Source organism: Chelonia mydas, chromosome 27, assembly GCF_015237465.2.
Source record: "Chelonia mydas isolate rCheMyd1 chromosome 27, rCheMyd1.pri.v2, whole genome shotgun sequence".
NCBI classification, from domain to species: Eukaryota; Metazoa; Chordata; order Testudines; family Cheloniidae; genus Chelonia; species Chelonia mydas.
The window spans coordinates 10,212,366-10,225,420 of record NC_057860.1 but is presented as its reverse complement, the minus strand read 5'-3'; the positions used below and the strand labels follow the sequence as shown (position 1 = coordinate 10,225,420).

At 46.0% G+C, this 13,055-nt stretch overlaps 1 protein-coding gene across 1 annotated transcript in view; it reads right to left on the bottom strand.

Moving 5' to 3' along the window:
- Nucleotides 1-13,055, bottom strand: part of SKAP1 (src kinase associated phosphoprotein 1) — a 229,009-nt gene that overhangs the window by 192,077 nt on the left and 23,877 nt on the right. The window contains exon 3 of the mRNA XM_037887032.2: nucleotides 7,983-8,008. Within this exon, the coding sequence (XP_037742960.1) occupies nucleotides 7,983-8,008 (26 nt within the window). The remainder of the gene's footprint in view (nucleotides 1-7,982; nucleotides 8,009-13,055) is intronic.

The following is a 13,055-nucleotide window of genomic DNA, read 5'->3' as shown; positions in this document are numbered from 1 at the left end:
TTTGCCCTTAGCAGACGCCTTCTTGGCTTAAAAGGGTTTGCTCAGGCATTAACCGGCTCTCCAGTCAGAACTTAGTAAACAATTCTGATGATAACGCATAAGGAAGAGAATCCAGTTTGCTCCCCCATACGGTGTTGGCTTGGCAAGGCTTCCAGGAATCAAAACCAACCTATCCCTTAATAAAGTGATAAGTATGACTGAACACACATCGGGATTGGCTTTGTTACATAAGGTGTCATACTATGGATACATACAGCACCTAGCGTGAGGTCATCTGTAGGTACTACAGTAATACAAACTATTCCATAGTCACTTTTCAGAGTAGAACCAAACTTAGCCTTCAACAGGATGGGCTAGAAACAGAAAGCAACAGGGGTCATGGGAGAGACCAGACAAAAACATCTCCCCCTGGAAGCAGAGCACACATGCCCAGTCCCTTTGAGAATTTCAAGTTGGCCTGAGCTAGAAGTGGGTCAAACCCAAAACTCTAGATCTGAGCACCCGGAAGCTTGGGAAACGTTGGGACTCAGGATTTAAACTCTGCATCTTGGCCCACTCCTAAACGGGCCACAAGGGTTATGGGAATAAAGGGCCCTGGTTTTCCTACTCCTAATTCATAGATACTCCTGCGAAAAACCTCTCACCTTCCATGGGGCAGGGACTCAACGTTACACAATTCCTCCGTCTTCTGGAGGCAGAGCTCTGAAATTTGTTAAGAACTAGCTCAGAGCCTTGTTGTTCCCTTTCAAAGTCCTAAGCACTCTCACTCCATCAGCTTTTACATAGTAGTAGGTAAAAAGAAAAGGAGGACTTGTGGCACCTTAGAGACTAACCAATTTATTTGAGCATGAGCTTTCGTGAGCTACAGCTCACTTCATCGGAAGTAGTAGGTAAAGGCTCAGGTGATGATCTATGTGGTCTTCACCCCCAGCGGGGCAATTTCTTCAGTGCTCTCCTATTCAACAAGAGCACACTATAGTGCTTGGGCCACATATTCGTCTACGCATACTGCAGTCACCCTTGATATTTCTTTATAAAGGGAAAGCAGCAGTGCCTTCCTATTACACACACAGGTTCAGAAGACGCACCGAGGGCTCATTTGAAAAGGCTCTCTGTCCCTCTGAAGCTGCATGCCAGGTAATTTAGAGCTTCCCCTAACAATTTGAGTGGCCGGCGTGAATAGATCCGTGAAAGCCAAAGGATTTGTTCATATTGAACTTACTGCGATTCCCCAAACTGCTGTATATTTAGCATTTTTATGGACATTTTTAAGTCTTCCGTTTCCCAGTGTATCCCCTGCGCTTTAAGCAGTCATGAATCCTTCCCCATCTCCTACATGGAGAGGATTAAAAAAAAAAAAAAGCCAAAAGCCCGGCTATACGTAGAAAGAGGAATCACACAGACATGGGGCGGAAACTATCATCAAACTCTACTGGACATTGTGATTTGACCTGCAGTAGCGCCAGGAGAGCCAGGCATAGAGCAGGATCCCGTTCTGCCTGGTGCTGTACAAACCAGAGAGCAACAACAAAATAGACAGTTCCGGCCAGAGGCGCCGACTTTGTCCTTTCCCAGGGGGTGCTCCACCACTGCTCCACCCCCACCCCTCCTCTTCCCACCCCCACCCCGCCCTCACTCCTCCCCCTTCCCCCCCAGCACCTCCTGCACACTGCTAAACAGCTGATCCACAGCAGGCAGGAGGTGTTGGGGGGGAGGTGCTGATTGGCAGGGCCCACTGGGAGGCAGGAGGCACTGGAGGGAGGGGGAGGAGCTGATGGGGGGGTGGCGATTGGGTGTTGAGCTCCCACCATTGGGTCCCTGCCCCAAACAGCCTACAATCTAGTCCTTTCCACGGCAGTTGGACTACCAGCCACCAGTGAGTGGTCAATGAAGCACTTTGGACTCACGTGCTAAATTCAGATGCAAAGCTTAGGTGGGATTTGGACCCTGGTTAGGACATAAAGACGAGGGTTGCGATTTTTTTAAAACCCTCCTCATTGGCCTCGTTTTGTTCCCACTACAGTCGATGGGAGCTGTATCACTGAGTAGGTCTACGCTACCATCACGGAGTGCGTTGCAGCTTGTGTAGAAAACACCCAAACTAGCTTTAATCAAGACAGCTCGGGTACTGGAGCAGTGAAGCCACGGCAGCCCGGGCTAGCCACCCGAGTGATTACCCAAGGCTCCAGACAGATTTGTACAGCTCACACTGAAGCCTGCCTTACCATGACTTCACTGCTCTGGTACGCAAGCTAAACTAGCTCACATACAGCTAAATATACCCTAGGACTTCACCCAATAGCAGAATTAGGCCAAGACGGAGCGCTTTTGAGAGGCCCACCATCAAACTCCTCGGCCTTGCCATCTTTGGGGGTGTTCTTTGAGGCCCAGCTTCTGGTATCAAGTGATTGCAGTAGAAATTGAGTTTTCATTAAAAAACAGAAGACAACAGAGAGCTTCTAGCTCTCATGGTTACGGAGAAACCTGGGGGCACCCCATGCTCAAAAACACAAAAGTCAAATAAAACCCTATATATATATATATATATATATATTTTTTTTTTTTTTAAAGTCTCATGATTTTGTTGGGGCCTGGTATGTGATTTTTGAACACTTGAGGTTGGCAATACCTTATGCCAGCTTAACTGCACCACACAGAAGGGCCGGTTAAACATAGGCATGCCTGATTAAAAGAGGTCCCTTGTATATGAAACCTTTCCGAGCACATCAGTCTATTTTCTTCTACAGGTAGTTGCCTGCTTTTAAAATGTATGCGTGGTAACGTATGGTTCAGATCATGCAGTATTTATACACATGCATTTATATAGAGAGAGAGTGTAAAGCTACGTGGCAGATCAGTGTTTGAAAGGATACCAACAGGAGGGATCTTACTGCAAAAATATTTACAGCGTATTGTCTTTACACAGATTAATTTGCACAAAGTGTAATGCACACAGACAGGGCCCCCCCCCAAAAAAAAACACACACTCAAACTTGCAGGAAGCAAAGCCATGTAGCTGACAAAAGGAGCTGTCAGAAATGTTGATCTTAAAGCTTGCTTTTTTTTTTTTTTTTTTAAATGTTAAAGAACATATGCCCTTGTGTATGTTTTATTTTTCATTAATTAACACATACACACACCCTGGACTTTACAAAATGTTCTAACACAGGTTTTTTGGTTTTTTTTAAGTCTCTCCATGTTATGACATTTCAAGGTTTGTAGCCGGCACTTGTGTTTACAAAGGAGAGGAATTCCAGGCATGGCGATAGAATAGATATTTTAACAAAAAGTTATAAATATTGTCAGTGTGGTACTTTTTTCCTTGAGTTTTCAAACACATCATAAATCTAGGCTAGGTTTCTGTGTCTGAACCCTGCTTCCAACTGCACTCGAACCTTCTGGCATGAAGGCAAAGAGGGTATTTTTTTAAATATATAAATAAAACTTAGTAAAATCACTGTGCACTCCATTAATTCAGGAACACTCCCTCTTTGGCTTCAAAGGGGATCTTTTTCTTTACAATACAGATAGTGTTTTTGCTGCTTTAATGATTTGCTACTTGCACTTGTCATAACTACATGGACCAAGTATGCGATACCAGGGAGCAGCGGTTAGGGAAACACAAAGTTCCGTCTCCCGTCCAACCCCGCGCCAATTCACTTCAATAGGTTTGAGGCTTTACATAGAAAACTAGTTCATAAATCTAACATGGGAAGCCTTTGTAGAGCGCCAGTTAGTTAATGAAAGATGCTGCGCGCATGCCCCCACTATACATACCTCATGCATGAACCCAGTGAACATTCAGTGACCCGTAAAGCAGTGCGGAGCTGAGTCAAAATAAATAGGGTTGATAACAGAGAAAATGTTACACATTTAATCTAAATAAGTATTTACTCTAGAAGATTAGTGGCCTGAAAAGACTTTCCACACAGTTACTTACTGAATCCTCTTATGGAACACAATGGATCCTATTTTTTAAGCAATGCTTTGCCCAAATTCTCTTTATCAACATAATTTTCCACCCGGCTTTTCCAGAGGGACGAAGACTGGGTTTGTAGTTGAGGCACTGGATTGGGATTCTGGTGATCTGGACTCGGTTCCTAGCTGGGACCTTCTTTATAACCTTGGGCACGTCTCTCTGCACCTCAGTCCCGCATCTGGGGCTTACAATCCTTGCTTTCTCCCAATTTTGGCCTGTTTCATCTATTTAGACTAAGTGCTTCAGGGCAAGAAAGGTCTCTTAGAACACACTTGTACGGCACCCAGCACTGGCCAAAAGTTTCCATTTTTAAAATGGAAAACTGGTTTCCAACACGAATTATATATGTATATTTTTTAAGAAAAATGTCTGCTTTCAGCTAAAAAAAAATTTTTAAACCAACAAGCTGAAATTTTCCACCTGGGTGGGGGGAGGGGGAACACCATTTTCCAGCCTAACCTAGCACAATGGGGCTCCCAATTTCATTTGGAATGACAACATAGATACAACTGCAGGTGCAAATCCTATTATTGAGGCATCCACCCCAGTGGTTTTCAACCTTTTCTCACTGGCAGACCCCTAAACATTTTTGAATGGAGGTGCACACCCCTTTGGAAATCTCAGTCTGCAGACCCCCAAGGGTCCATGGACCATCGGTTGAAAACCACTTATCTACCCTAAGTACCTGATTTGAGAGAGCACTCAGGTCCTTAGAAGTCTGAGTGCTTTCTATCTGACTTGATTAGAAGGGGATTATCCCCTTGGTATGTAAGTGCTGACCCCACTCTAGGATTTGCACCAGCAATTCACTGAGAGCACAATAGGGGAGCACGTAATTGTGGGAACACCTACGTAGAGCGCAGTGGTGAAAATCTGGCTCAGCATGTAAAGCTTTAATGACGATCCTTGCCTTTCTCCAACGCCTTTCACTTATGGATCTCAAAGCACATTACAAACATGAGTAGACTAACCCCGCATCCCTTCTACCTGACATAAGTAGGGGGTTTTTTATTACCCCAATTTTACAGATGGGGAAACAAACACGGAGGGAAGCTACTTGTCCCTGCCCTGACATGGAACACACTACACTGAGTGCTCTCTTCTCCTTACGCCTTCCCCCCCCCCCCCCGAATTCCTTCCTTTATATATTTATTCCTAGATTCCCTTGCAGTACCATGAAATGGCCTGTTGCCGCTCTCTGAGACCACTGGTTCCTGAGGCACTCAAGCTGCTGCAGACAATTCAATGCAGGGAAAACGCTCTTAAGAGCAGGGAGAGAGGAGACAGAAAGAGCAGAGAGAAAACTTTGGGGGTGGGAGGCAGAGACTAAGTTGACTCATGACCTGCATGGATTTTCGCTGCCAACCCTCCTTGCATCTGTTTCCACAAAGGAAATATCGCAAGAGAAGATGGCATGTATGTATAAAAATATATGCCCGTGTATACAGAATGCTTCCTATACATCCCAGTCCTCTCCAGAAAAAAGATGTGTGCCTTCCCTGTATTCTAAGCAGAGAGCGCTTAGCCAAAAGATAAGGGAGCACCCGTCATCGTGAGGTGTAGAAACACCCGTCATTTGGGCGATCGTGAATTAAGCGGATGCGGCTTGCCCTCTGAATCACACAACTTACCCAATATTCAGCGACAACTTGCACAAGTTGGCTTGAACACATTAGTAGTGCCAGACCCTCGCTCCACATTCAACAGCTCTGGGAATTTCAGCCAGTCCATATTAGAGGCCAACAGGTTTCGTTGGCTTCCGGCATTAAAAGCTTTAACTGCCTGAAACGTCACAGAGCATTGCTCATCCTCTTTGAAAAGAGTAGTCAGTAGAAACCTTTCAGAGCACTAAAACCTTATACGGAGGTTCCCCAAGAGCTGCTTGTGACATGCAAAATCCTGACTGTTTCTTAGAACCAGACTCCGGCCCTCCAGGGCCATTATTTCAATGCTCTGGGTTTCTAATATGGCCATCGATCAATTAATTGACTTTCTAAATGTTCCTTCACGTGCTCCGGGACACATGGGTAAAGCGTTCCAAAAACAACGGAGTCCAAGGAGAGGAAAACTTGGGACGTCTCCAGCACTTGGCCTTGGAACGCTCAGCCCAAAGCACTTTATGGAGGTTTGCTATTAGCACTCTATTTGGCAGCTAGGAAAAAAAAAAAAAAAAACCTGAGGCCCAGGAAGGTTGAGCCTCTTTCCTAGGTCACACAGCAGTGAAGGGGAACAAAACCCGCCCAGTCTCTAGTCCCCTGGTCTAACCAATGGAGCCCACTGTATGTTAATGAGGTACAATTAGAAGACAATGGAAGTACATCAGAGCACTTCAAAGCACTGTACAGAGAAGTATGATAATCCCACATTATGAATAGGCAAATTTAGGCACAAAGAGACTTGTCCAAGGTCACAAAGCAAACCGGAGTCAGGGCTGGCGATTCCCAGGCCCTCATTTGAGCCACCAGCCACTGCTGTCTCCTTAAGACATTCTCTCGGGTTAATAACCCTTCCCCAAATGCGGGGGGGGGGGGGGTCACATTTACAGAGTCACGTAGGCACCTGAAGATACAGCAATGGAATTTACAAAAGCACCGAAGCGAGCTAGGTTCCTAGCATAAAGCCTCTAAATTCCTTTTGGAAATCTGGCCCCGTTCTACAAACCAAGCTAAAACCCTGCAGCGGCATTAAAAAAAAAAAAAAAAGAGTGAACAGTTGATGAGAACAAGAGCACTCGGAAGCATTTTTGCCCCCACCCTTTTTAAACTGCGTGAACTTCTCCCATCAAAAAAAAAAAAATCTAATTTTAAGCCCTTTTATGTGTTCTAATCCTCTCGTCTTTTTCTAATTTTGAACACAGCTGTCTGCTGTACTTTCGCGAATGACGCCAGATGCTGGGTTCATCAACCAAACCAACGAAAACAATGGTTTGAAAGCAATTAGAAGCACCGAGGCTGCACTGAGGCTCATATTAAAATGTGATAACACCGTTCTAGTGGGAATTGTGATGCTGCAGCATTTCTGACATTTCTGGGCTGCCAGACAGACAGGATGCCTTGGAAGCGGGCCCTGATCGAGGAGGTAACATACTGGAATTTCTATCTGGAGCAAATGAAGAATTAGCTGAGTGGGAATGCTCACATGGATTTATTGTTTTAAATTATAGCCCCAGCACCCGTCTTCCTGGAATGCTGGCGGATCCTTGTGTTTGCACACACGTACCACAGTAATCATTGAAACACACACACACACACACACACACACTATTATAAATTTGTATTCTGGTAGCACTAAAGGATCTGGCTCCGGGATCAGAACCCTTCTGTATTAAGTATTCCACAGACACGTAAAGATAGGAGTGAGAGACAAGGGGACCAATTCAATTAAAAAGGAGATTTTTCCGTTACAATTCCACTGGATATGCAGAAGCATCCACCTACTCCTGTTGCTCTCAACTTGAAGGTACCATTGGGGTTAAGATCGTTATTAGTGATAAGGTAGCGCCTCTTGGTCACATTATGCTACGACACATAAGAGACAGTCACCGCCCTGAAGGGCTTAAAAATCTAAAAAAGACCTGAGAGTTGGAAAACAGAAGCACCCAACAGGGAAATGACATGTCCAAGGTCACACAGCAGAGCTGGGAATAGAACTCAAGCATCCTGGCTCCCAGTCCCGTGCCCTATCCACTAAGGCCATGCTGTCTCTCCGAGGCAAACGTTCTCTGGAGGTCACTTAACATTTGCACAAGCCATTCTTGGGCCTGCCCATGGTGTGTGTAGACCAGGCACCTAGGCCAGCACCATACGTCGCTGGAGACCTGTCCCCTGAATCCCGGGAGAAAAGCAGTGCTGATTGCTCCCAAAGCCCCTCCCACAACTTTGCCACCCCCTCCTAACTGCTCCACACGCGGAATGGCTACGGCTCCCCACCTGCTCATCTTGCACTGGGGCCCAATCAAACCGATGACAAGCCCTGCCCCTCAGAATGGATAAGCTGCACTCACCTTGGGGCAGAAATTCCAAGTGGTACCTGCAAGACAAGAAAAGAGAACAGGCATAAACATACTGCACCCCATATTTTTCATAGTGATATTATTAGGATATGGTTATAGCAGAATGATGATGCATTTTATGCAAGACAAGTCATGTGAGGGGTCTATTGGCGAAGTTACGATTTGCTGAATAAGGTTATCCTATTGGAATGCATGTTCCATTTTTGTATCTGAAGTTATGAATATTGACTATGTGTCTGTATTTCAAATGTAGTTACACCGGTGTAATGCCCACTAGACAAGATGCTTTCAGTCTATATAGGGGGTGGGTGGCCTATTCAGGGCAACGAGCCATTAGGGAAAACAATAGGCCTTAGGAGAAGCTTATCTCCCACCTGGTGAGCCTTCCTGAGAACGCTCCAGACAGCCTGTGTGTGATGGCTGCTGTGACTTCACAAGGACATGTGACCAGGCCACATGATGCTGGACTCCATCTTGGGATGTCAGTATTTTTCCACAGACTGGTCTGGGAACCAAGCTTTGGACCAAAGGGTTCCCGCCATATGCAAAAGCTATATAAGACAGGGAGTGACATCATCTGGGGTTCTTCACTCTGCACACAAGAAGACACCTGAAAACACCTGAGGAACAGAGACTGAACTGGGGGAAGTGCTGGACCCAGGCTAAAGGGATTTCTAGCCAGTGTATGAAAAACTTGGGGATTTCAAGCTGTAAAGCAAGTGTAGCTTGTGGCTTGAGAATCTACAGGTCTGTCTGTACCATCTGTTAGGCTGAGAACCTACTATTCATATCCAGTCTATTTAGTATATTATGCTCAGTTTGCGTTTTTGTTTATTTGCTAGGTAATATGCTTTGATCTGTTTGCTATCACTATGATCACATAACATCTCTCTTTTGTAGTTAATAAACTTGTTTTTGTTTTAATCTAAACCAGTGAACTTTGACTGGAGTGCTGGGGAAAATCTCTGCCTGGTTACCACAACTGTGTATTGTTCACTTCACATTGAGGGAAAGGCTGACCAGGTATTAAACCCACATACTGGCCAGATTTGACCAAGGCAGGACGGTACCGCTCTGGGGCCCCAGGTGGGAAGCTGGTGGTTAGAAAGCCTGCGTGTAACTGCAGGTGGGTGTGCAGCTGTATGAATGCTGGTGAAAGTGCAGGCTGGAGGGCTTTGCAGCTTGTCACAGCAGTACAGTGTGAGAGGGAGCCCAGGCTGGTACCTCAGGGGGCTTAGTGGTACCCCAATTCCTTGTGGCATCCCGGGGGGAACCCATCACAATACATTATCTTAATTATTCATTCCACTCTGGCAGGCAATAGAGAGAAGAATTATGCCAGACACATGGCCAGGGATTCAGTAAGTGTCCAAAATGTGCTTCTTGCAAAGGATGTCTCAAGAGAAGCTAATTGGCCTTCTTGAGATTCCGTACTGTGGAAAGACCCTGAATCCAGGACCATTTGATTCCAGAAGCTCCTAAACCTTTTCATATTATGGATCATTTCTTAAAAGCCCAGAGACTTTTGCAGGATCTCTCCTGTCCCAGCCTCACAACCCCCCCATCTCACACCTTCCTTGTAGTAACTACGGCACTCGGTTACACGAACAAACTAACTAAAATGGAGGAACAGTAATAAGGAAATTAGATGAATAAACTCACAACAAAGCAGCCTTGCCCATTACAGTGGGGTATCCTGCCACATTTTGTACATGTGCTGTTTATTCTGCCCCACCCTGCCCTAGACACAGGACTTCATATTTATTGAAATTAAATCTCTCCAGGCATCTGTAGCCCCTGGTGCCATTGAGCAACGGATAGAAAGAGGATGAATTTGACAAAAAAACATTTGCTGGAGCTTTATTATTTGCCCTTCTTTAGCACGGTCCAATCAAGGTTCTCCAAGCGCTACACAACTGTCAGGCTGTTAAAACTCATCCCCCGCCCCCAGCGCTGCGGTTCTCCAACGCGGCCGTTCTCGGGGCTCGTTCACACGGCACGTTACTGCGCCACGAGCAAGGATCGGAACCTACAGCGCATCTGCTGGCTGCGCGGTAATGGACACTGCTGCAACACGGCAAAAGTTGCGGAGCGCGGCTTCGCAGACTGTTGTCAGAGCACAGCACCCCAGGACGTTCACTACACCACCGCAGCGTCCACACGGGACGTCATTGCACAGCAAGCTGGTGCGCTGGAGACTCACAACCAGGCTTGCCACACCGACAAGCCCTAATCTCATTGGGAACCCCTTGTTGCCATGTAGTGGGGAGACCCCTCGCAGTGAGCAGCACAGGGAGGGCACAACTCCCGGGTCAAAAACCTTGCATTAGTGCAAACACAGCTAGTATATATAATTTGCTCGTGCCACATTTATTACTTGTAATATAGTAGGGCCTAGAGCACCCAACAGAGATCCAGGCCCCAGTTGAGTTGGATCCTGCACAGATATGTAGGGACAAACGGCCCCTGAAGAGTTTACAATCTGAACAGACAGGACAGAAAAGGGAAGGGAAGGGGGAGGAAACGGGTCCAGACTTGCAGGTCAGCAGCTGAACCCACGTCTAGGTTCCAGGCCTGTGCCCCTCTCACTATGCCAGTATTTCTCAATTATTTGAGACCAGAGATGGGCTTTCTGCCTTCTGAAACTGTGCCCAGGAGATTTGAGGGACCAGCATCAGTCCATAGACCGGTCATTGAAAAACACTGCACTATGCCACTCTCTTCATCTGTTTTGTCCCCCTTTCCTCCACGCTACAGGTGATGAATGCTCAGAGGAGCTCCCTTTTGGGTTATTTAATAGAAGAACGTCATGGATAAAAATCTCAAAACACAGAGGACGTCAGCCGGCCCCACGCAAGGAGGCTCTTTGAAATTGGTCCTTCGGTGGCGTTCCCTCCAAAGCTAAGCCATTCACAGGCAGCTTGCCCACTCTAAAGGGCTGGGTCTATGGCTATCAATGGCAAGAATCCAGTATATCTAAATCCAATCCATTTGTTTCCTCATTAAAAGCTTTCATGAAGAAAATGATTTAACACAAACGTGCGAGCGACTGACTCAGATTAATTAGAAAAACAACAACAGAATCCCGATGAAGGACAGACTGTTCATTTCAGTCCTTTGGTTTGGACAGAATGCATGCGGGGAAAAGGAAGAGATTGCATCTAGAACACAGACTGCAATATTTAATCAGTGATTAAAAAAAAGCTACTGTGGGTTACATTGGAAAAAGAGGCACACACAACCCTGCCGTACGCTCCCTGGCTCTAGGGTTTTACATACTGGACTCTTTAGAAACTCTAGGGTGTGGTTCATTTTACCCACTTTCCATGTTTCTCTAGGGAATCTCTTCACCTTACCCTATCTGAAGTCCCACATCTCTTTGTCCCGCCAAACTCAACCTCTTCTCTATCCCCTCCCTGGAATTTCTCTCAGCTGGGAATGGTCCGTATTTCACTTATATTGTCCTACCTTCAGGATTTCCTTTCCCTCAGTGCCACAGATTTAGAGACTACAGAAGAAACTCCCCATAGATACAAGTAATCAGAAGAGGAATTGTTGCCATTAAACCACGCAAGGCCCTTATGTTCCCTTCCGGGGCTAAGCCTCTTGCCCCCACAGCTCTGTGGAACCCAGAAATGAAGGACCAAGCAAAGAAATCAAACCCAGTCTCCCACACAGCACAGCAGAGTAGCCAACGGACCAAGAAAGCTCAGTTTTAAAGCGTGATGCACCTTGAGTTTTGACCATGTTAGGAGGAGCAGACAGACAGAAGTTCAACCACTCCTTTCACGTGAAATTCAAAAGAACAGTTGCAAACCACCACCACCTACAATTTGTCTTTCTGACTCAGACGAAAGAGTTCCTCTTCCTGACCAGCCCCAAAGAAATGAGAAAGGCGGCTCAGTGATCCCTCTAATTAGACTTTTCTGCCAAATTTAATCTCAGGAAGGAATGGAGTCTTTAAGACTAGGAAGGATATCAGTGTCAGTTTTAAAATACTTGTCACATCTACGCTGAGGTCTGAAAATGCTTCACTAACGCTTCAACAAGCCACACAGCCGAGCAAAACAGGTCAGCATTATTATCCCGTTTGATGGATGGGAACCCACGGTGCAGAGGTGAAGTGACTTGCCCAAGGTCTTACAGCAAGTCAGTGGCAGAGGCCAGGAATAGAACACAGTCTTCCTGATCCACATTCCTGTGCCTTAACTATCATTATTAAACATAGATTTCGTAGAGTTTAAGGCCAGAAGTAGCCATTAGATCATCTATTCTGACCCTCTGTCCACCACAGGCCTTTAAATTTCAGCCAGATACACCACCGCACACACACACACTGAACCTAATTACTTTAGTTAGATTAAAGCATTTCAGTTCTTGGGAGACTAAACCGTTGTGTGCCACAGACAAAGAAAATAAGAGACCCAGGTGCCACCAACGTCCGAGGCCCCCTGCACTGGTAAGGCACTGATTAGGCAAAAGAGGCGCAGACGATCCTAGCAGATGATTCACAACCATGCTGCAGAGGAATGCAGAAAAAACCATAGTCCCTGCCAATCTGACCTAGGGGCAAATTCCTCCCTAACCCCAAATGTGGCAGTCAGTCTGTCCGTGAGCAAGACAAACCAGACTGGGATCTAAGAAAGAGGATTCTTTGGGCCATTTCAGAGCACTGGCCCACCCCATCTCGTGTTTGGTGTCCAACCTGATACTTCAGAGGTAGGCAAAAAACAAAACAACCCCCGCCCCCGAATTAATCAGGTCAACCGTGTATTTGGGGGTGGGGGGGAGCGCCACATGGGAAGTCTTCCTAACCACTGCTGGCTGAAGCCCTGAAGCATAAGATGAGATTATATTCACTATCTTAATATATTCAAATGTTTAACATTTTGGTAATACCTAGAAGCCAACTATGTCAGGTCTCCATTGTGCTAAGCACTGGACAAACACAGTAAGTGAAGGTCCTTGTCTCAAAGACTTTACAATCTAGAGAAAAAGACACAACAAGCAGATGGGACAAACCAACCAACCCGGGTAACAAATCTAGGTGAGCAACTGCAAAAG